The sequence below is a fragment of the Haliotis rubra genome, unplaced genomic scaffold (assembly GCF_003918875.1).
Source record: "Haliotis rubra isolate DU_JTF1 unplaced genomic scaffold, ASM391887v1 Scf45, whole genome shotgun sequence".
Taxonomy (NCBI): Eukaryota; Metazoa; Mollusca; class Gastropoda; order Lepetellida; family Haliotidae; genus Haliotis; species Haliotis rubra.
This window is the reverse complement of record NW_025767135.1, coordinates 282,085-305,189: the sequence shown is the minus strand read 5'-3', so window position 1 is coordinate 305,189 and position 23,105 is coordinate 282,085. Positions and strand designations below refer to the sequence as shown.

Sequence of the window (23,105 nt, the reverse complement as noted above, 5' to 3'; positions counted from 1 at the left end):
GCAAACGTTGCTGATGACCAAATGTTACCCGGATGTTCACGATGACGGCGATGAGAGAGAGCAGTGGCCTGCGTCACTTTAAACAGCATGGAACACCAGAAATGGGCTTGACACGTTGTACGTACCTGACAAGCCAAACCCTGGGATTCGACGTAATGAGCGAACGCGTTTACAACTAGACTACCCACCGACGCTGGCGACGACCTCGCTGTACATCGTCTACGGTGTCATCAATCAGTTCAGTCAACCCGGGCCAAATTCACCGACGACAAGTCGTCCCGAGCCCCATGCCGACACTACAGGTGCCTGACCCCCGGGCCGGGGGCCTGACCCCTCATCTCATCTCTCATTTATATCGCTTCTTATCGCGCAGTTTACCTCGCTAAGGAGGGTTCGTGCAGACGGTGAGCCGGTCACGCACGAGTAGGGGCAGAAGCGGTTTGAGGGGCAATCTCGGCATCAGGCAAACTTTGATCTTCCATGGACTCACATGAGGCAACGCTGTGGGCTTCTCTGCTCTCGAAAGAAAGAATATCTCTGTCTGATATACAGGATACCGACGTTGCTACAAACACCACTTGGGTGTATACCTCGTTGTCAACGACATAACGACATCGTCGACCACGGTATCTCCCACCACGTGACCTCCCCATACTTAATCCGACCTGCCATGCTGCGACAGCTAAGTCCACCTCTCCGCAGACTCGATGGGTAACCCATGGCAAACACAGTTAGGTCGGAAATACTTAACGATAGACGATAACACTAATCTTCCTTCTTGTCGGACAATTAGGGACGTTTGATAAAAGCGAAAGAGTCGAATTATCTACCCTTGGTCTATGAGGTTTGGGGTTACGCTGCACCAGATCAGAATTCGTAGATTCACAAGCAGTCTTCAGTGTAGACTGAATCATCGGACAGCCGTGATTGGATGACTTTGTGCAAGATTTTTGTGTTTTTATATAAATGCACCCAGTTATTAAAACTGACCATATGTGTTGATGTATAGTGCTGACTTTTTTAACATGATGACGTATACTGAATATGATAACGGATATTTTCAAGCGGTAGACATTTTGTGCGGAGAGTTGGCCTGTTTAGCTTCCTGTACTCTGTAAAGGAGCTGACTGAGGTAGTCATTTTTTCATTGCTGCACACAGGTACATGTAATAGCCGATTCAGAGAGCCTGACCACCCTACCCGTAGGAGAGCGCTCTTCTGTTCTGTTGATCAATTCTGACCCGATCTTTACGGGGTATATTGATATATTTTTGTCTTGTTACTTAATGTGTTGGGGGAGGCTGGGAACTGCAGCTGACTGAGTGAATGTTGCTTTACGCCGTTGTCAGCAGCACTACTGCTGTTTGCTAAGTGACGCTAGCCTGGAGATAGTCAGTGGCAAGGATGTGGTTTGAAACGACCCTCTCCGTCGGGGACTCTGTTTAATACATCTGCAGAGCGCCTAATACCCATCTCAAAGATGCGCAGTGACCCTAAGGACAAATTATGCACAAACATTATCATATTGCCCTGGTTACCCCAAGCTGCTAGACTAACGCTTAGTCTCTGAATATATAGAATTTTGGTAGTAACAAATAAGCCCATTTAAATTGAAAAGGAGCCCCAGGGAGACCAGAGATTCAGAGGAAATCTAGACTTGCTTTATTTAGGGTTTTAGCACTGCAGATAGGCTGCCTGTGACAATCTTATCCCACCGGGTACCCTTTCACTGCTTGATGAACATAGCCAATTTTGAACAAACTCACTTTCCAAAGGTGGACCGACAACTACGTTTCCCCACTAATATCATTTTGAAATTATAAAAACCCATTATGACAATTTGACAGTTTACTATTCACATACAACGCCATCAACCACTGCCCCCTCCCTCCCCCTCTGGTTCAGGGTTACGCACAACTACCCACGTGTCCGTCTTGGTTGAAATCACCCCGAAAATTAACATCCCACCATGCCTAGAATATTAAATCGAGCTCCTATATATATAGTGATATCATAACACAGGTATAATCCCGGACCTAACGAAGCGGAAACTATGCGAAGACATTCTAAACTGTAGAATAAGGATAGGGGTGGTATGAAAACACGGAATAGTTTAGCAGATAGTACACAACCGAAAAAGGTCACACACAATGCAACCCCAAGTTTATGGGTTTATTTCAAATTTCAACATCGTGTGTCGTCAAGGATTATTCACGGTTCGTGGTGTTATAATCTGGGTCCATTAATCTTAAGAGTGCCCATTTAAAAATGAAATTGCTTCGTTTGGAGTCTGGGGCCGTGAAGGAGCCCTTTCATGTCATCGAGCATCTGTGCACGTTTTCCGTGATCCCAGTCTTTGTGTTTTTTCGCCATTAACGCTAACCAAAATATCATTTCGGGTATGAAACCCCGTATCATGTGTCGTTGATGCTGTTTATTTTGTTAGCAAATGACAAGATGGGGAAACTGGAGTAATTTAAAAAGTGGAGATATTTTTTCAAAGACTGTGATGGGGATCCAGGTGATGTCTATGGAAGTATGGGTGTGTCATGAAAAAGCTATTCACGTCGCTTATATTGTGGCTGGACAATTACAGTCAATGTCCGCACTTGTTTCACAATTTACCACGTATGTGGTCTTAAAGTATAAAATCATGATGGTTCTGGAAACCTTTTCTTACATCAAACTGCATATATGATTATGATGATGTAAAACTTTCGTAAATGATTTTCCCCTGTCCTCAAAAAGAATACATGAAAGCGTCCATCATCTAAGATTGGGAATGAAGAAATTTCTTGTATCAAAAGTCAAAATTTTAACTTTATCATCAATATTATTATAATAACATAGGTGGATCGGGTGTGTGTGTGTGTGTGTGTGTGTGTGTGTGTGTGTGTGTGTGTGTGTGTGTGCAGGGGTGCGCATCCCCCTTTTGTCCAGAAAGTTTGTTAAATGACTATTGAAACTCGGGTCCAAATGAAGTGTGCACCCCTTTTCTCAATAGTGTGCACCCTCCTTTCTCAAAAAGCTATATCCGCCCCTGAATAACTTTAATTAAATGCGTACCATCCTCTCCAGTCGCCAGTAATCATTACACTAGGTGATGTTGTTGATGTTTCTGCTGCTGCTGCTGCTGCTGCTGCTGATGATGATGATGATGATGATGATGATGATGATGACGACGTAAGAGTTGAAGAGGAGGTCGGATGAAGTAGGTGTTTTATTCCATGGAAAGACCCTTCCTTTTCAATAACAAAGATATGGAAGACCTGAAACATATAAACTATAAAGGAACATCTTGTTGAACTGAATCCTCAATAAATTAGAACCTGTTCAATGAGAGAAGAATGTGTTTTGTAAGATGTTTACATTTTCTGCACGTCCGTTAGAAACGTTAACTGGAACTTGTAGTGTCACTGAACAATGATGGTGATGATGTTAGAGGTTTAACGTGCGCTTTCACCGAATAGTTAGTTATTTACTTTATTTAGCGTCGCACGCACATCTAAGGTATTTGGGCGACGGGGTAGTACACTTATTAAGAAATGAGGGGAACAAAAAATTAGAAATTTTGAAAGAATGGTGATACTACCCAAAAAACTAGAAACGGAGTATTAAGGTAAATTTAAACGGAAGGCCGGATTAAAAAAGTAAGGAAAAATATGAAATAGGTAAAGAGTAATAGAGACTTGTAATTTAATATAGATGTATTATGATATATGGTTATTGTTATTGTTTGAGGACACAAACTTGTTAGTATGTTTAAAAACATATTTATCAAGTGAATAATGATGGACATATAAAAGGTTAAAAAATGAAGTTAAAAAGAGAAAGATGATTTGAACACTGAACAGTCCCACGTGTACTTAAAAACTGACATCGGGAGACCAAGTGAGTGATACCATTTACACATCAGCCGTCCCTGACGCAACGTTAGCGACAGCTATTTGCTGCTTAATTATTATCAATGGTGTTGATTAAAAGGTTTACAATGAGTGGTAAGACAGTAATCCTCCTGCCGCCAGAAGACAATCTTATCATGCACTGCAATCGAACACCGCGGGCTTATAATCCACCTAAGCACTTTTAGGCTTGTATTTATGTAATCGATTGAGAACAGACGGTCGCTCTCATGTAACCCTTTGTCTTGCAGTAACCCCGTGTGTTGGTCTATGTTGTGGAAACAGAGGAGTCTGGTCTTGTTCCGATCGGTGGTTGGAGGAGTTTGTTTGTAGAGGCTGTGTCATCAGAGAAGCTGTGATAGGATAGACAACCAAACAGCAGCTCGACCCCTCTGACTGCGCCATTACTGTGGAGTGTTGGCCGCACGGCCTGGAGTGTTTGCTCTAAACCTAGGCCCCAACTGTTAGCCAGGCAATCTGACTCGCCACCAGCCCCCATTCAGTGAAGAGGCTCCACACCACAACGTTGTCGTCTGCTACGAGTTGCAGACGTTCATTACCGTCTGCCGGTCGGGAAGTTGCAGACGTGTTGTGTCGTCTGCTTGTGTTGGGGGTGACGTGTGTGCACAATTACCTACAACACATCGAGGACCCGAGCGACGTGAGATAAAGAGGGGCACACGGGAGTTTACAACGCTAGAAGTCAGGACAAGGCGACCCTAGCCTGCTCGCGAGGAGTCGGATCGCCTTGTGGAAGGCCTCACATTCGAGACAGGAGTCTTTCAGACAACTGGATAGCTGTTTGTCATTTCTCGTCCGGGATTCTTCCTCTACAGTAAGTACCTCCACACAATCAGTTCTATGTCCATTTACCACGAATCTCCCCGGTCAAGTAAAACTGGACAGGGCCAGGCTTTGATAACATGTTTTGTGTGTTCTTATTTATAAGAGAGTGATGCACCATTGCAGGGAACAATTATAGATACATTCAGTCTCCTGGTGTCTTGGATTTATCTTGGCTAAGAATGACTAATCCGTATTTGACGATGTTTAGTGGGTACTTGATGCGTGCAACAGGGTGGTTTTGTCAGAGTCTAAGTTGTAAATTCATATTACTGGGACAAAGCCAATTACTGAAGCCTTCGGTGTCGTGTCTGAACGACAGAGGGTTTACATGTCTTATGTTCTTAGTCCTGCTGTATGCTGTGAGACGTGGACTTATAACATAAGGTGAAATAGTATTACGTAGCGTTCAGGATTATTGCACTTGGCCGTGCATACACTGTGCGTGTCCCTGTAGCTGGGCACCAGTGCCGGTTGTGCCTGCCTACACTATGCTGTAGTCAAACATGGATGCCCAACGCCGATATAGTAGGCTGACATCGTGTCGACCTGTCCTTGTTTTATGGACTGTATACATGATGTATGGACTGTACAGCGTACTATATGGACTGGTATATAGACTGTACAGCTACATAGACTGGTATATAGACTGTACAGCGTACTATATAGACTGTATAGACTATACAGCGTACTATATAGACTGGTATATAGACTGTACAGCGCTATATAGACTGGTATATAGACTGTACAGCTATATACTATATAGACTGGTATATAGACTGTACAGCTATATAGACTGGTATATAGACTGTACAGCTATATAGACTGGTATATAGACTGAGCTATATATATAGACTGGTATATAGACTGGTATATAGACTGTACAGCTATATAGACTGGTATATAGACTGTACAGCTATATAGACTGGTATATAGACTGTACAGCTATATAGACTGGTATATAGACTGTACATCTATATAGACTGGTATATAGACTGTACAGCTATATAGACTGGTATATAGACTGTACAGCTATATAGACTGGTATATAGACTGGTATATAGACTGTACAGCTATATAGACTGGTATATAGACTGGCTATATAGACTGTATATAGACTGTACAGCTATATAGACTGGTATATAGACTGTACAGCTATATAGACTGGTATATAGACTGTACAGCTATATAGACTGGTATATAGACTGTACAGCTATATAGACTGGTATATAGACTGGTATATAGACTGTACAGCTATATAGACTGGTATATAGACTGTACAGCTATATAGACTGGTATATAGACTGTACAGCTATATAGACTGGTATATAGACTGTACAGCTATATAGACTGGTATATAGACTACAGCTATATAGACTGGTATATAGACTGTGTACAGCTATATAGACTGGTATATAGACTGTACAGCTATATAGACTGGTATATAGACTGTACAGCTATATAGACTGGTATATAGACTGTACAGCTATATAGACTGGTATATAGACTGTACAGCTATATAGACTGGTATATAGACTGTACAGCTATATAGACTGGTATATAGACTGTACAGCTATATAGACTGGTATATAGACTGTACAGCTATATAGACTGGTATATAGACTGTACAGCTATATAGACTGGTATATAGACTGGTATATAGACTGTACAGCTATATAGACTGGTATATAGACTGTACAGCTATATAGACTGGTATATAGACTGGTATATAGACTGTACAGCTATATAGACTGGTATATAGACTGTACAGCTATATAGACTGGTATATAGACTGTACAGCTATATAGACTGGTATATAGACTAGCTATATAGACTATATAGACTGGACTACAGCTATATAGACTGGTTATAGACTGTGTAGGATATATAGACTGGTATATAGACTGTGTAGGATATATAGACTGGTATATGGACTGTACAGCTATATATATAGACTGGTATATGGATATATAGACTGGTATATAGACTGTACAGGTATATATAGACTGGTATATGGACTGTACAGGATACTATATAGACTGGTATATGGACTGTGTAGGATATATGACTGGTATATGGACTGTAAACAAATAATATAGACTGTTCAACATACTATATAAATGCAATGTTGATAACAACACAATATACATAGACTGTACAGGTCATAAATAATATGCATGATGTTGATGACTGAGACTGTTTTACTAAAGCAATATAGACTGTATATAGACTGTACAGGTCATAAAGAATATACAGCATGATGAATGTGTCATAATGATATATAAACTGTACAACATAATGTTTAGACTACTGAAGTGTGATATATAGACTAATCCGTTTATATATAGTGTGCAACAAAATACAGACTATAATGATATATAGGCCGCACAATAACACATTATGATATATAGACTGTACAACATGATATATAAAATGTAATGATATATTGACAGTACAACATGATATATAAAATGTAATGATATATTGACAGTACAACACATTATAATATAGACTGTACAACATGATATATAAAATGTAATGATATATTGACAGTACAATATAATAAACTGTTAGGATATATTGACTGAACAACATAATGTATGGACTCTAATGATATATAGACGGTACAGCAAGCAATGATATATGGACTGTTCAACGTGATATATAGACGTATAACCTGATACAGATTACATATAGAATGTATAGCTCATACGTGCCTATGAGATCATAACCTATAAGACACGGAAACAATAACGTGTACGGCAACGGTGATGTACCATTTATCCATCTGTGTATTGTCGTATCCTAGATGTGGGGCGGCGGGGTAGCCTAGTGGTTAAAGCGTTCGCTCGTCACTCCGAAGACACGGGTTCGATTCCCCACATGGGTACAATGTGTGGAGCCCATGTCTGGTGTCCCCCGCCGTGATGTTGCTGGAATATTGCTAAAGGCGGCGTAAAACTAAATTCACTCACTCGTATTCTAGATGCGCTCATCCATGCTCATGTTGTCGATCACTGGTTTGTCTGGTCCAGACTCGATAGCTGATTCAGTTATTCTATCCAGAAAAATGCATGCTCTCTAGCCTCAAGAGGCCTGACGTCCTTCCCGTCAATATGACTTCCTATTATTTGAACATTTATGTTTATTTGGCACATGTAATTAACAAGTAGTGGTCTATTGTCGCCCTGAAAAGTGTTCACCACCGGGCCGATAAAGGTGCTGATTAGTAACTCATCCATATTTATAAGTAAGCGAAAGATTTTGTTTTAAAGTAGGAATAAGTACATTTCAGGTTAAACCGGACGCAAAATATTGCTGATCACATGAAACGAGAGAATGGACTCGCGTTATTTGGCCCAGCGTCCCATCGGCTTCTCAAAAGATACGAGTTTCTGAATCACTGAAACCAATTCAGTTGTAGTCTACTGTAGCGGGAACCTTTACTTGATGACACCATTAAACAGACATTTAATCCCAGAAATATTGCTATGTCTACAAAACACATAATCAGCCCAGGACAGGAACTCTTGCGAAGTCATTCTAGATTTGGATTCATTTGATTGACATGTGTGTTGGAGTAGGATTCGGGTATATAAATATTCTCTTGGGGCTGGGAGACAGGCTACGATACCAATAAAGAGGGTCTCAATGATTTTCTTCACCGAATTACCCCCCAAAAAATAATCAAAGAATGAAATCCCATTTCAATATTAGGGTAATTATTTTTGTTAAATTATAGCAAAACTCATTACCTCCAAACCCATTACAGAGTCCGCGGGTCACACTATGATCCATGGAAACCACTACGTTTTTCAAATTGAAAATATTTTACTTCATGTTTTAACTATTTGTTATCTCGCTATCTCATCGTGCTCAACTGACAACATGGCGGATGACAAGCTATATAAACTCGCCGTTAGCGCTCCTTCGTAAACACTTGGTTTCTAATCCACCCAACATGCCCTTCGTTCACCAACATACCCCAGCCGCTGTTATCTGCGGGTGGGTACACAATGTCAAGATCCCACCCGATAAGCGAATTGTAATTGCCTTTAAATCACAATCTCGCATGACTTCGATGTCATTCGTCTTCCCCAGCGCTGCAGCCTGTGTCACACGCTAATGTCAAACTGGGTACCTGTCTAGTTGCCACCCACTGCGGCACACCGTGTAATAAACCCACTCTCATTTATATCGACATAATTACCTGTCTGTAGCGTCCACTACCCCCTTCCCCATTCCCAACCCCTAAGGGCTACCGTTTTGTCAATGCCATTGCTTAAAATTGTCGCATTACTGCGTGAGAACTTACGAGAATTTGCCTCATTTATTACATCGCCAACAGTCTACCGGTCCGTACACGCGCTACTATCTATCTACTGATTCAATCAAAAACCAATTTACCAGGATTATATAAAATCCAGCCCCATGACCGCCTTTAAGTCTCGCTTCCGTGGGGCTGACTTGTCATTCTGTCTATAAAACATTGACCAAAAATATGCAAACGTGTTGATAGTTTCCCAGACTAACATTAAGTCTCTGAATATATATATAATTTTGATTCTAACATATAAACCCATTTAAAAATGGAAAAGGAACCCTAGGGAGACCAGAGATTCAGAACCTTGGGAAATCTAGACATGCTCATTTAGGGCTTTAGCGTTGTGTTTGTATTTCCAGGTTCTATGTTGTGAGTTTGCATCCAACAAAACGTTTTTGATCACAGAATCACAGGACCTTGTAAGAGGTCCTGTGATGTTTAAGCTGTGAATTTGGTAATATATTCGCCAAGATGCCCCTCGAAAAGAAATTGGAAGCATTTACGAGCCATTACACCCTCCTAGACAAATATATATGCGGGATGTTTGTCTAATAAATCGGTGGATATTTTCATAAGGCTCTGTCGCATGTGTAGCGAGCAAATATATCAAACACTACATCTCTGGAGGCAATATGTTGGGAAGAACATTTGATTCACATGTGTGTTAATCATTTTGTTGGTTTGATAAATATTACATGTTGTGAGATGCTGGTGGTGTGATGGTCGGAAGTGTTTAATTTCAAGGCAGAATATTAAAGAAGAGTTAGTGAAGGGCCCTCAGGTGATAGACGCATAGACGTCCTTCAGAGAAGCTGTTCCTGTATTCGGGTCAATGCTATCATAGACAATATGGACATGAAGTCACTTTTAAATGTTACCATTACGTGTTGTAAAACGTCTTCTTACAAGTCAATATTGTTGTTGACAATATGTCATTGTTGCTCCATTCGGGTCAATACTATCTTGAACATGAAGTCATTTTTAAATGTTACCATTACGTGTTGTAAAACGTCTTCATACAAGTCAATGTTGATGTTGACAATACGTCATTGTTGCTCCATTCGGGCTAATACAACCATGTACATGAAGTCATTTTTAAATGTTACCATTTCGTGTAACAACCTTCCAATAATGAATTATCTCTACATTTACTGTAAAAGAAATTTGTAAAATGAATGTCAAAATAGTGATGATCAGTTGGCCAGTTATACTGACCAAAACTGAAAACGCGTTGTGGAATTTGGGAAATTTCAACAAAAAGGTTGTCGATAGGCGGTAGTTAGGCCTGAAGGCATGCAGTATTGCAAAAATGTCGGAGTTCGAATCCTCATTCCCGTTATCATATTAAGACTAAGGTTCCGGTCACTTGTTACGGAATCAGAATCCTCATGCGTTTCCAAATTGTTTCAGTATAAGCTGTATTTACTGCATACACGTGGTGCATTCAAGAGGTTTTTTTTTATTGTTTTGTTTAAATTACTGGGTCCTTCGTTTTATTTTGTAGTATCTGTGAGCATTGTGTGTACACAGCCTTGTTTTGAAGTTAGACTGGTTTTGTTATGTGGGTTCCCTGAAAGTTATGTATTGATCCTCGCGCCAGCCAAGGTTTCGGGACAGCTAGGTTGACAGTAATCTAATCCATGAATGCTCCTCGTATAACTACGTGAAGATACTGACAGGGTTACCTTGCTGTAAATCTCAAACAAAAACAAGGTGGGTGCAGTTATAGGGGGCGACGCGTGTTTAAAATCTTTCAGGCAGCACTCATTTGAATCAAGGGAGCTGTGAATATTCCTTGCGCTGTTCGCTGAGCATGTGTTGGAGAGTAAGTAAATGTTATTTTGCGCCGCAGTCAGAACTATGCCATCTACATCTGTAGCCTAGTGGTTAAAGCGTTGGCTCGTCACGCCGAAGATCCGGGTTCGAATCCCCACATGGGTACAATGAGTGAAGCCCATTTCTGGTGTCCCCCGCCGTGATATTGCTGGAATATTGCTAAAAGCGGCGTAAAACCAAACTCAGTCAGTCAGTCAGTCAGTCAGTCACAGCGTCTGTGTATAATTTCTAGTAATGGCAACTCACTGACTGTCTGAGTATGGTTTTACGTCGCTTTTAGCAATACGCGAGCAATATCATGGCAGGGGACACCAGAAATGGCTTCACACATTGTACCCATGTAGGGAATCGAACCCGGGCCTTCTGCGTGACGAGCTAACGCTTTAACCACTAGGCTACCCCACCGCCCTCTTGTAAAGGCAAACCAGTGAGTGGAAGTATGAACGACGAGCCATTTCATCGTGCAAGACTACAAGCAAATAGGCAGAGGCTCGCCACACGATCCATTTAAGTGCCTGTTACGAACAGCCTGAAGTGCAGGTGACCTATTTCAAGTCGGGTCACCACCGAAAACAAAATCTTTTGAAATGTGGACTTCATTTGGGAAATGACAACCTGTATGTTACAAACAAAAAGTTATTATTTTCAGCATATGGATTGTGTATATGTTTAAGAGAAGGGCAGAAAATTAAAAATATGTCATAGTTAAAAAAACTGTCGGAAAAGCATACGAAGAAATATCTGTATAAATGGAGAAGCCTGTTCCGACTGCGCATGCCCACAAGTAGGGCCAGACAGGGACACGAACGCAAGACTCCGCTGAGTCGCCATGGAAATATTGGTCCCAGATGATTGCGTTTCCGGAAGAGGTTATGCAATGGCGAAAATGCACTTAGCAAGTTCTCAAAAATAACTTACAACTCGCCCCGCCATTCTATCTTTAACATAAAAAGTATGTCGAGTTTATAAATGCCATCTTGCCACATGACGGTGAATAGCCCCATATATATACGTAGACTTACATCGGAAAACCTATGAAACTCGACCAGGATGGACAATGCTTGGTGATGGTGAGGTAGGTTTGTGTAGAACTCGGGGTGAGGTTGTGGGATGGACAATACTTGGTGATGGTGAGGTAGGTTTGTGTAGAACTCGGGGTGAGGTTGTGGGATGGACAATACTTGGTGATGTGAGGTAGGTGTGTGTAAAACTCGGGTTAGACTGTACGATGGACAGTATTTGGTAATGATGGGCTTGGCATATAGAACCAAGGTGAAATAGGGTGAGATAGACAATACTTGCCGATATTTAGGCACGTTTGTGCAAAACGCGAGGTTAGACAGTGTAGTATGGAAAAGCCTTGGCGATGTGAGGCTAGGTATGTATAAGCTAAGGTTAAGCTGTGTAAGAGGGATCTAATAGGTCATGCAGAAATAGAGAGCGAGGTCCGATTGGTACGTGTTGGCACCGAGCCAGCCACATCTACAACCATGGTTCTGGTAGTTGAGTGAGTGAGTTGGACTGAACGCGGGTTCGATCAGTGTTTAAGTACTGTTTAAGAACACGTCGGCTAAATGTGGGTGGTAGGTCTTTGGTCTGTCTCTGAAAACTAACGAGATTGGATATATTGCTGACCGATCAAGGATCCTTGTTGGGGAGAACCTCGGACAGAAGGTTCCCACACGGGTAGTCTCCGGGGATTGCAACCTTCCCATTGTAGGGCCACCCTATTTAGTTACTTTGTTCAGAAAAAAGCAGCGATAGATTATAAACCAGTCATGTCCAGAAACAAAGCAGTATCGATGTTCAGAAAATACATATCCATGTCTTGTGTACTTTTGAATTGGTTTACATTTGACCGTCGTAATCAGTTTCGCTCAGAAACGTGTTTGATTCTGAATGTATTAAATCATCCATGTCTAGAAACTGATTTGATTTGAAGAGTATTAAAACTATTCAAAACTGAATGGACTTCAGGGTATTGTAGCCTTACAGATGGACATTAGGTGGGACTAAAACAGCAACCTCCAGAAACTAGAGAAATCCTGATGTAGAAAAGACACGTAACGTATCAAACCATCTTGTCAAGACTGTATTTTAACACCACAGAGTCATAACAATATTAACCCAATATAAAAACTATGCTTAGAATTCACATAACAAGTAGCGACATAGCCCGGTGGATCTATCTATTGAAATATTGCTAACGTGGCGTACAACATGAGTCATTCATCAGGGGTGGAAATAACCCATTGCCCGACGCCCGAGTCCAGTGTTTTTTTCCAGTCGGGCAAGCAAATTTGTATATCACGCTGTACCAATGTCCAGTTGACTTTCCAATGTTAATTATGTTGTTTATTTAAACAATCAACAAGAAAATCGGCCGGTATAGAGGAAAAATTATCAGGGCAAGGGATTTTACATGTGCCACTGTACCGGTGTACACTAGCAATTTTAAAGTTATTTCCACCCCTGTACATATTCGAGAACAATCATTATTCTCCAGATTGTCTTCATATTTGGGAATGTTAATACAGTATGTCCTATCACACGTTGGTAAGATCGTCAAGATTTTCCAGAAACTCCCAATCATGTATCAAATTTTGAACGTTTTGTACAACAAGAAATTAAACAGAAAACATATCTTTTAATTGAAAAGGAATTATGTTTTGCGATTATTAAGTCTTTAATACACCCCTTTGTGTACAATTATCGGTTGACTCTTTTGATTTACACAGTACAGTTGCTTGAATTTCCATCCTGGCGTTCAGCCGAGACGTCTCGGGGGATGTAAATTCGTGGGAATGGGACAGAATTATGTGAGTAAATAGCGCCATAGATGTGTGGGGAGGATTTGGGATGAATGTCGCGAATGCAGCAGTGCCATCCCGGAATCATTCTTTATCTAAGTCCACACACTATACCAGGTTCCGAACTCTCCACATCAACGACAAACGTCTATGGAAATTTTTAGATGGGCAAACATGCTTTTTCAGCAATTTTATTTTGTTGATATCACGCCAAACAGACATCTACCTGTGTCATGTTCGGTTTCAAAGGCCATCAACCTTTAAACATTTTTGAAAATTTGGACAGAAGGTTCTAAAACGTCATTTGCAAACTGCATTTCTGGCGAGTAACAAAAGCTTGCGACCCAACGAGGAGTACACGGCCTGGGAGCAAACAGAGAAGTCGGGGACTGTTGAAAGGAACTATGTTAGGGGCCCGGTGTGTCTTGTTCAAAGGTGGCTATTTGTTTGCTGAGTGGCTGTGGCCTGGCCGCCACTTACGGCAGCCATTTGACGTGTTTTCATCCCACCATGTTTACAAACAAGCTTGACGAAAAGGAGAGAAAAGCGGGCGAGAAGCGTTTTGTTTCCCTCACGTAGCTGGTTGTAAATAACTAGCTCCACTCTCTAATTGATCACATCACATACTACCATCATATATATATAGGTGGGGGAGGGGGTGTCACCCTTCTAGCGTCCCCCTCGTCCGTAGGTGTAGTTGGTGAGTATGGTTTTACGTCGTTTGTAGCAATATGCAGCAATATCATGGCAGGGGACACCAGAAATGGGCTTCACATATTTTACCGATTTTGGAAATCGAACCGGTTCTTCGCCGTGACGAGCGAACGCTTTAACCACTAGGCTACCCCACCGCCATAAGTGTGGTTAGATAAAGTTAATAACGGGGAAAAGCACCATATCCAAAGGATAACCTGTAAATGTAGGTGTTGCCTGAAGAATGAGAGAAAAAACGAGAACAGCAATTTAAGTTTATTATATATCGTTTACAAGATTGGTATTATATAACCAAGGTTAATACGTTAGAGCGATGTTTTGTCTTAGTTTTGTTGATGGTTACACATCACTCCATCATAGATGGTACTTGTCAGCCAAGAACACCATCCCGCCCATCCGGAACATGCTGTTTTGACATCACTTTGACTCTCATCGTGATGCTGTATCGTCCCCATCTTCAATAGTTTAGGATCTGACACTACACAAGGGTAAACTATGAATTGACCCTCTGTTATGCTTCACTAAGACTGACACGCCTCATGGGTGGACCAGGGAAGACCCACTACTTGAGTAGACTATGAATTGACCCGCCACTTGGGTAGACTATCAGCTGACCCTCCACTCGAGTAGACTATGATAGACACTCTACTTGAGTGATCAGTGTCAAACATGGTGTCGGTTTACATTTGTTTTACTTCCTGTTTCCATTATCTCCGCGTTTGTTTAATTTTGGAATAATGCCTTACTTCAGATTTGTATTGATTATCAATTTCAATTCAGACAAATATTTTATATTAATGTAGCTATTCTTCGTACTGATTTAACTATTTTGAAGATAAACGAAAGCATATTTCTCGCTCCTATAAATGTGTATCCTATTTTCGTGATTTAACTGATCCATTTGAAATGAAATATATTTACCATTGTCTAAGGTCAGTATCAACCTAAATTTATATGAAATAACATACATTACATTACCATACACAACTGAACCATTGCAATACAAAGATGGAGAAAACTAAAAGCATGTCTTGATTTTCATTAAAACTGGTAGGTAATAGCATAGTATTTTCAAACAAATAAATATCATGCAAGACAAAGGTCATTTAAAGAACTAGTCTACTCACAAAAGTCGATACACTATACATGAGTTAAACCAACACTGTTACTAAAATAGAGAACTAATTAGCAGAAAGCTAATTAGTGTAGTTGATGCCGAATGCATCCCATCAAGGTAAACCCGCTAAATGACGCTCGACCATGCAACACCTCAGTTGTACAGACTGCTAATGTGGTAACAGTGATGGCGAGAAAGAGTGTTGCTAATTAACTCAATCTGGCGTAAGCGTGTGGACAAACGCCAGTAATTAACCTTTTCATTGTTGATTCAAGGAATACCTTTGTTCAATTTAAACGAGTTGATCTCTGTGTTTTTGTTAAAGAGGATTAACCTCAATTCGTAAACACGGGACGTATATAAAGTTTTGGGTTAACTGGACTAGGGGTGTTAGTTGGACTGATTTGTCAAACCGTCTGGAAGGTTGGGGTGTTTTTGAAGATATTTCACAGGAATTGCCAGATGGTACGTACAGATCAAATCATTTTGTGTCATTCTGTAGCAGGGGCCATCTTGTAATTCTATCAATCAGGAACTGTTTGCTTTATTAGACGAATGACGCGACATGAAAATCTTGTAGGGCATGCCCTTCAATTGATCTTCGAGACGAGGTGGGGGTTCCAGTGTGCTAAATTGAAATCAGACAAAGGCAATGTGAACTCAGATTGATCAAGATGGTCTGTCGTCTGCTTCGAGCCCCAACGTGGCGCCGGGTTTGGATCGATCGGTTCTTTAATTTCATTTAGGCATAATTAGAACTTGCAGATCATGTCCCGACTCTCTAATTGACTACAAATTTAAAAGAATCCATTCTTCCGTGTTCAAGAAAGGAGACTTGTCCCGACAATATCCGAGAATCTTGATACGATGGAAGTGCAGCGGCTCACACAGTGCAGATCCCCTCTGCTCCGAAACACACGATAGACAAATATTTTGAGAGAGCACTTTTGTCGCTGTAGTGAATGGAACAAGCCCTAGTACAAAACCCGAGCCACTTTTCATTTGCTATCATTACCACCCTTTAACACAGGCCCTTGGTGCATGAAAAAAAGTATTTAGTCCTACAAAGGGGGAGCGAAGTTAATGTAGCAGAAGAGGGGATGTTAAAGATGAAGTTCAGGTAATTGTCCTGTCCTGTTGAGACACAATGGAGGGAGCCCAAGCCTCTACGTCTATTGACTGGTTTCCCCGTATATCAAATTGCCTTCTATCCCTCAGTCTAATGACAGCCTGTCACGACGTGGAGTTCTCCCATCTCGTTCTGCCATTCATCGCCAGCCAAGCACCAGCGGCCTCATAGCGGGCAGTTTCGAGCTGGTAGAAATGAACAGCAATTTTCTCAGCAGCGTCGCGCTTCAAAAGGAACACGATCAAATTCCCAGCCCCATTGAGTCTCAGCCTTTGCGGCAAGAAGAGGGAGAGATCATTATGTTTTAAAGTCATTTCTTTGTAAAGGGTCCGGACGGACGGTATTCACCAGTTATATTCGGCCATAATTATGCATATGAACTGAAAGAAGGCCAAGGCACGGGAAAACTATTTTTTTCCGAATTCCATGCAAGTTTAAAAGCGATAATGACAACCTGTCAGAGATTGTAGAGATAGAACGGACACAGGTATTGAGAGCTCAAGAGTGCACGACCTCAGCACCATGTTTTGCAGCACGAGCTCCATCAGAGCAGACGTCAATGGATAGCAGACGTGACTGGAACTAGAATGTGACCCATCGAATGTTGTATATTCTGACTTTCTTGAAACAGGTAGGACCGATTAACATTTTTGATGGGGGTTATTGTATATATTCCATACGTGAACATCTACACGAAGATACCCCAGGAATGCATGGTGTTAGAGTTCAGACAGACAAAGGAAATGTGAAATGGTTTCTTTTGTTTTGAATCATTCTTGAACTGATGGTCTTGTTGTAGGGATATTGTTTCTTTCATTCTCAGGAAAACATGCTTTACTGTCATTTAAATTGTCTGCCTGTTAAAACGGACAGTTGTGTTGTTTTCCAGTGTTAAAATACACACCATCTTGCCTCGTTCTAGCAAATAGTATGTGTAGGTTAACCCTTGTACTAATGAGCCCGGAATATTATCATATTAGCCGTTAGATTGCTGTAAGATCTTACTGGATTCAATTTGATATAATAATGTTTCCTTTCAAGGAAAGTTATTTCTATTTTCTAACCCAATATTTAAGTAAGGGTAATTTATCAGATGTAAACATGCCATAGAAATCATTTCGAAAATAGGTACATCGGTTACAAGAGGACACAATGAGATGTAAATGCATATGTATGTCGTGTAAATCGTATGTCGTGTAAATCGTATGTCGTTAAGTAGCAGGGCGATAATACCGGTTAACCGGTATATTGCAATTCGAAGTTCGCAATACGATATATTGCGGTACACTTTTCGCGAACCGGTTCACCCGATATGATCGGCAATGTCCGTGACCATGATCGGTAATTTTCGTGTTGTAGTTAAAAATACTAATAAGATTTGTATTTCCTTTATATTATTATACATGGATAGTTTTGAGAATGTTTATTGGTCAATCACATCTGAGTCCTGACAATGGCCAATGGCATTGTTTCAAAAATAGGAAGACAGTAGTTTCATTACCTTAGTTAAACACGTGTTACACTTTCACAATATATTCCAATACATATTGAAATACGCCAACACATATCGCAATATATCGCAATACGAAAATTTTGGCAATATCCAACCCTATCGTTAAGTATTGAACATGGTGTGTATTTGGACGTCAATAGTAAGTAAGCAGGGGCTACTATAGCCAGACACTGCCAGACACTGCCATTTCTCCAGCACAGACTCTGCGAGAAGAGAGAGCATACTGCATGTAGGGATGGATATAGAGGGTCTATTTGTGCATCATGTTTTGCCACTTTTGGGACGTTTTGGGCTTGGACCGCCCTCATATATAGTTGAATATGGCTGAATGCAACGTTAATATAAACAAACAAAATATTAGCAATATCACACTTGCTGGAAATGTGTCTACACCTTTCAGGGCAGTTTCACGTGTCTATGTATCATAGAGTATTTGACCTCACTGATTTCATGTCATCGACTCTTATTCAGAATTGATGTCTTTCCTATCAACCGCTGGTTTATTTTGTCCAGAATTTTACGGACCCCTTGACTGCTTAGCTGAAATGTTGCTAAGATAAAACATACCCCTTCCGTTTTAAAATAGATTTTGGAACTCTATTTATTGTGAAACATTTGAAATGGGGAAAACAATAAAGAAAGGTCACCTGGCAATAATGGAGATAAGACGTGCATTTTACAGAGTGAGACAGTTTAAGACTCGGTGTCGCGGAAAGGTGGCATCCTTTGAAATGGTGGATTTTCAGGTAAACAACTGTATTCAGAAAGTGATCAATATTGACAGGCTTCCAATGCATGTTACACTGGGGCCAATACGATCCACCCTTAGCATCCCAAGACTAATGTTTAGTTGTTTGTGCCGCGTATTTGCCATACAGGCGATACTACAAGCGTCCTTGTGTGGCGTTAAGGAATCTAACACACACATCAATTAAATACGCTTTCAACATTTAAATTCAAAATATTATTCTAACCCGCTTTAGGAATCGATACGTGTTCTTTTAGCAATTGCTTTGAAAACCGTGCTCCCCGGTTTTCTATATCATCTGTTGTTGCCCATTGAGAAGTCTTATATTTACAAACCGAATTGAGCTTATTTGTATCATGTTCGGCAGAAATATCATCAATGAAACCGTCAACAAAGGCACGAGAAGCACAGTCTGTATTATTCGTATCTTTGGTACTTGAAGAAATAATGTAAAGCGCTCGAGATCCTGAAAGAAATTCGGTCAGTCATCTCAGCACGAGACGGGAGTTTGTAGCAGACGATAAATTTCGAGGGTGTGCACGGGTGCAGTCCTCGCGCGCTCACGTAGAAGTTGTGGGAAATTTAAGGCTAAAACTTTTGGCAAGTTCTTTAGAGATACTTCCAGCTGATTGCATGTATTCATTTTCTCTCGCAGGCTTTACAGTCGAGACTATAGAAGCTTCAACACGCTCCAGTGCCGACTGACGAGCCTCCCCGAGCCCGGGCCGGACTTATTGCTGAGTACCAGTGAAGCAGAAGCGATATACTACACCAGTACGGGCGAGACGGCCAACGCTAGGCGCTCCCAACAACAAGGAGCGGACGGTGGATAGCGGATCGGGACAGAATATATACCGAAAGTGTTCCCTGTATATGCTTCAGATGGACATACAAGGGTAAAATGGCGTCATGATGCACCCCACCTCTTCCCGGATCCCCAACCCTGACGGTTAGCCACGTGGGTGATGGCAGTTTCTCGTGTTTACAACTGTACTCGACCGGCTATGGAGCTTGCAGTGTTCCAGGGGTCCGTCCATACCGCCTCACTGGCGGTGTGTACCGTCCTGGTATTGTTTGTGTTGATCCTGGGATCTGTGGGCAACGGAGTCGTCATCCTGTCGGCCATCAAGTGTAGGAAACTCCGATCGAACTTCGATCTGCTGATTGTGAACCTTGCGGGTACGGACTTTATTCTGTGTACCTGTTTATCCCCCGTGTTTCTCTACCTGTTGTTCACGGACCCGCCCACACCGAGACTCTTCTGTGGGAGCTTCCTATTCCTCGGGACAGCGTGCGGGATGTTATCTCTCCTCACCATCGTCGCCATCGCCATCCACAGACAGGCCCGAGTTGTGGGACATGCTAAGGGGACGCTCACCCCCACCCAGACGGCCGTTATTCTTGGAACAGTGTGGTTCATAAGCCTTTCAACAGCATTGGGTGGCACCATGCATGTGACTTCAAACTGGAGCGACTCCTTCCACAACTGTCAAGTCATCATAAATAGTGCGAATATGAAAACCCATAACTTCATCCTGTTCTTCATCAGCCCTGTGGCATTACTCGGCTTTGCAATAATCATTGTATCATATCTAATCATAGCACGGGCAGTGAGGACCCAAAGTCAAGTCCGTACATTAAAGACTCCCGGCACTCAGACCACCATCTACAGACCGCCGAAACCAAAGTCCCAAGACAAGAAGCCTCTAGACAAAAGGCCATTAGCGTTGGTGCCAAAGGACAAAGGCAAGAGACTGTATCCTGGAAGATACTGCCAATGCTGCAGCAACCAGGCCATCCTTGACAAGGAGAACAAGGCAGTGACGATGTGCTTAGTAGTGATACTCACCATAGTGTTATGCTGGAGTCCGTTAGTGGTGTCTCAGTTCGTGGAGCTCATTACAGGAGAGTCTATCATTCTGTATCAGGTAAAGTTGTGTGGCATTGCCCTTGTGTTCCTTAATAGTGCTCTGGACCCGTATATATATGCACAGCATAACGGCCGGATTAAGCACAAGTATGGACGGATGATTTGGGAGGCGTTACGATGTGATTGTAAAGGACCCAAGAGAAACATTTTAACAGTGCAGGGTACGGGGAAAAGGGAGAAGCTTAAACACAAATCCCAGTCTCACGTAGACCAGGACACCCACACGCTCAATCTAGCCTCACCAAAACAGACTAAAAAGTTCATGGAGAAACGTGCTTTCCATGCTAATAATGTGCTTCCAAAGACGTACACGTCCAACATACTACTGTACCACAATGCACCTACTACAAGACTTGATAAACCTACAATACCATGTGATAACGCTGGAGGTGCTTCTGTCAAAAAGACCAACCAAGTTGGGGACTTGCAAGCGGTGGTGTATGAGGTGAAAAGTTTCGTCCACAAGTCCTGCTGCCACACAGGGTCCCCCAAAGACCACAGCTGGGTCGAGTCTTGACCCCCTTCCCCTTATTACCCCCTCCGCACCAGAAGGGGGTGTCAGTTTACGTGTACCCCCCGTCAGTGTTTTGCTACCCGTCTGGATTCAAAGGCCCATTCTTGCACCAAGGATTACCTGTCCGTTCTTATGGTAATGATATCAATACCGAGACTTAGCTGTCTGTTATCATGTAAATCTCTAACTTCTTCAAAGCTTACTTTTCAACTTATCCCGAGACCCGAAACATATTTTTCACCTCTGACCTAAGTATTATCCAAACTTAACCATTTCGGCAGGATGTGCTCCATGAATTCCGCCCATGCTGCTAATACGATATCGTTTTTTTCTCCCTAGCCTTTATGTGATTTTTAACATCAAAAGCACATCAACAGCACAGGTTTACTACACGTAACAATGGAAGCTGTATCTGTATTGTCACTATCAAGCGTTCAGATATATGTAGCCCTTTTCTCTTGAACATATTCATGCCTGAACAAAAAGGAAATTGAGTCAGACATTCAGCTTTAGGGGTATATGTGTTTGACGCGTGCTGTTGGGTCATCGAGTTTGCCGACATTTGTAACATGCCTAGACTTACTCCCCAAGTGCACGTGTGTTGTAGCAGGTACCAAGTGTTTGCCATTTTCACGCAAAATAGAACTCTTGAAACACTACGATTTTGACACATGCTTCTAAAAACCCAAAACTGGCATTTGACGAGTTCTGTGATGTATTAAATATGTACTTTTTGATGTTTCGGCCTTTCCATACTGCTACGCCGTGAACTGTGCTGTTGTTAGCGAATTTTCTGAGCGTAAGTGTAAAGCATGATTTTGAAAATTAACATTTACTTTTTGCCACTAACATGAAGCAGCAACCTTTCCGCAGCCATAAAAGAAAAAGTCAATGGTTTTTTAGATCCTTCCCATATGGTGTACATTCTCTTTGATAGAAGGAAACTTTCTGTTGCAATGGGGAACTGACATTTTCGGTTTGGAAATGTTAGGATGTGAGGAAAAGGACTTGGATGACGAATGACTGGTTATTGACCTTCACTGCGAGTGCGGAGGGGAATAATGTACACACAACAAGTGCAATGTGACTTACAAGTTTCGAGATTTTACGAGACTTGAGCCCAGCTATCGTGACGGCTGGTGGTGAAAACGGCCAACCTAATCTTGGAAAAAAATACCAATGGATTTTTAATGACTTACGCGATACGTAAAGATGTTTTAATAATAAACAGCACAATCATTACATGCTGGGCTTATAGTCGAAACCCTATCTGCCATTTTCTTTTTAAAAGAAGCTTGGCAGTACGGACAAAGAAACGGTATGTGTAAGTTTGGTAAAGTAAGAATGTTTTTGTTGAAACTTTGTAATGTATTATGATGTGGTGAAATCCATGCTGGTTGTATGAGAGACGGAGCAGTATTTTATTTGTGAGAGAACCTGTGTTCTCGGAATTGTACATATGTGGTGACTGTGATGATGAATGTATATTAAATGACAATCTTGCTCATCTTCGTCAGTGTTGTGCTATTCTGTTGCTGTGCATCAACACCTTCATATCCACATGATATCAGGAGGCCGTTGTCATGGATACGTGTTCTTCATGAACAATATGGTATATGCTAAGTATGTCTCTATCAGAATGTCAAGGAGAGAATTTATAGATGTCAACTTCTGTGTTGTAAGAAACATAATGTTTCGGAAAATATTCCCACTTCTTCATCACCA

At 41.5% G+C, this 23,105-nt stretch overlaps 1 protein-coding gene across 2 annotated transcripts; it reads left to right on the top strand.

Moving 5' to 3' along the window:
- The first annotated feature begins 4,179 nt into the window (after positions 1-4,179).
- LOC124289811 (probable G-protein coupled receptor 75) lies at positions 4,180-22,891 on the top strand. Of its 2 annotated transcripts, none has more exons than XM_046726478.1 (2): positions 4,180-4,737; positions 19,592-22,891. In XM_046726478.1, the coding sequence occupies exon 2, from the start codon at positions 19,902-19,904 to the stop codon at positions 21,381-21,383; it is 1,482 nt and encodes a 493-aa protein (XP_046582434.1). In that variant the 5' UTR covers positions 4,180-4,737; positions 19,592-19,901; the 3' UTR covers positions 21,384-22,891. The 2 variants fall into 2 exon arrangements, with proteins under 2 accessions (XP_046582434.1, XP_046582435.1); XM_046726479.1 differs by lacking the exon at positions 4,180-4,737 and adding an exon at positions 16,950-17,306.
- The last annotated feature ends 214 nt before the right edge of the window (positions 22,892-23,105 follow it).

Coding starts and splice junctions, on each gene's coding strand:
- LOC124289811 (XM_046726478.1), top strand. CDS start 19,902: ATGGCAGTTTCTCGTGTTTACAACTGTACTCGACCGGCTATGGAGCTT.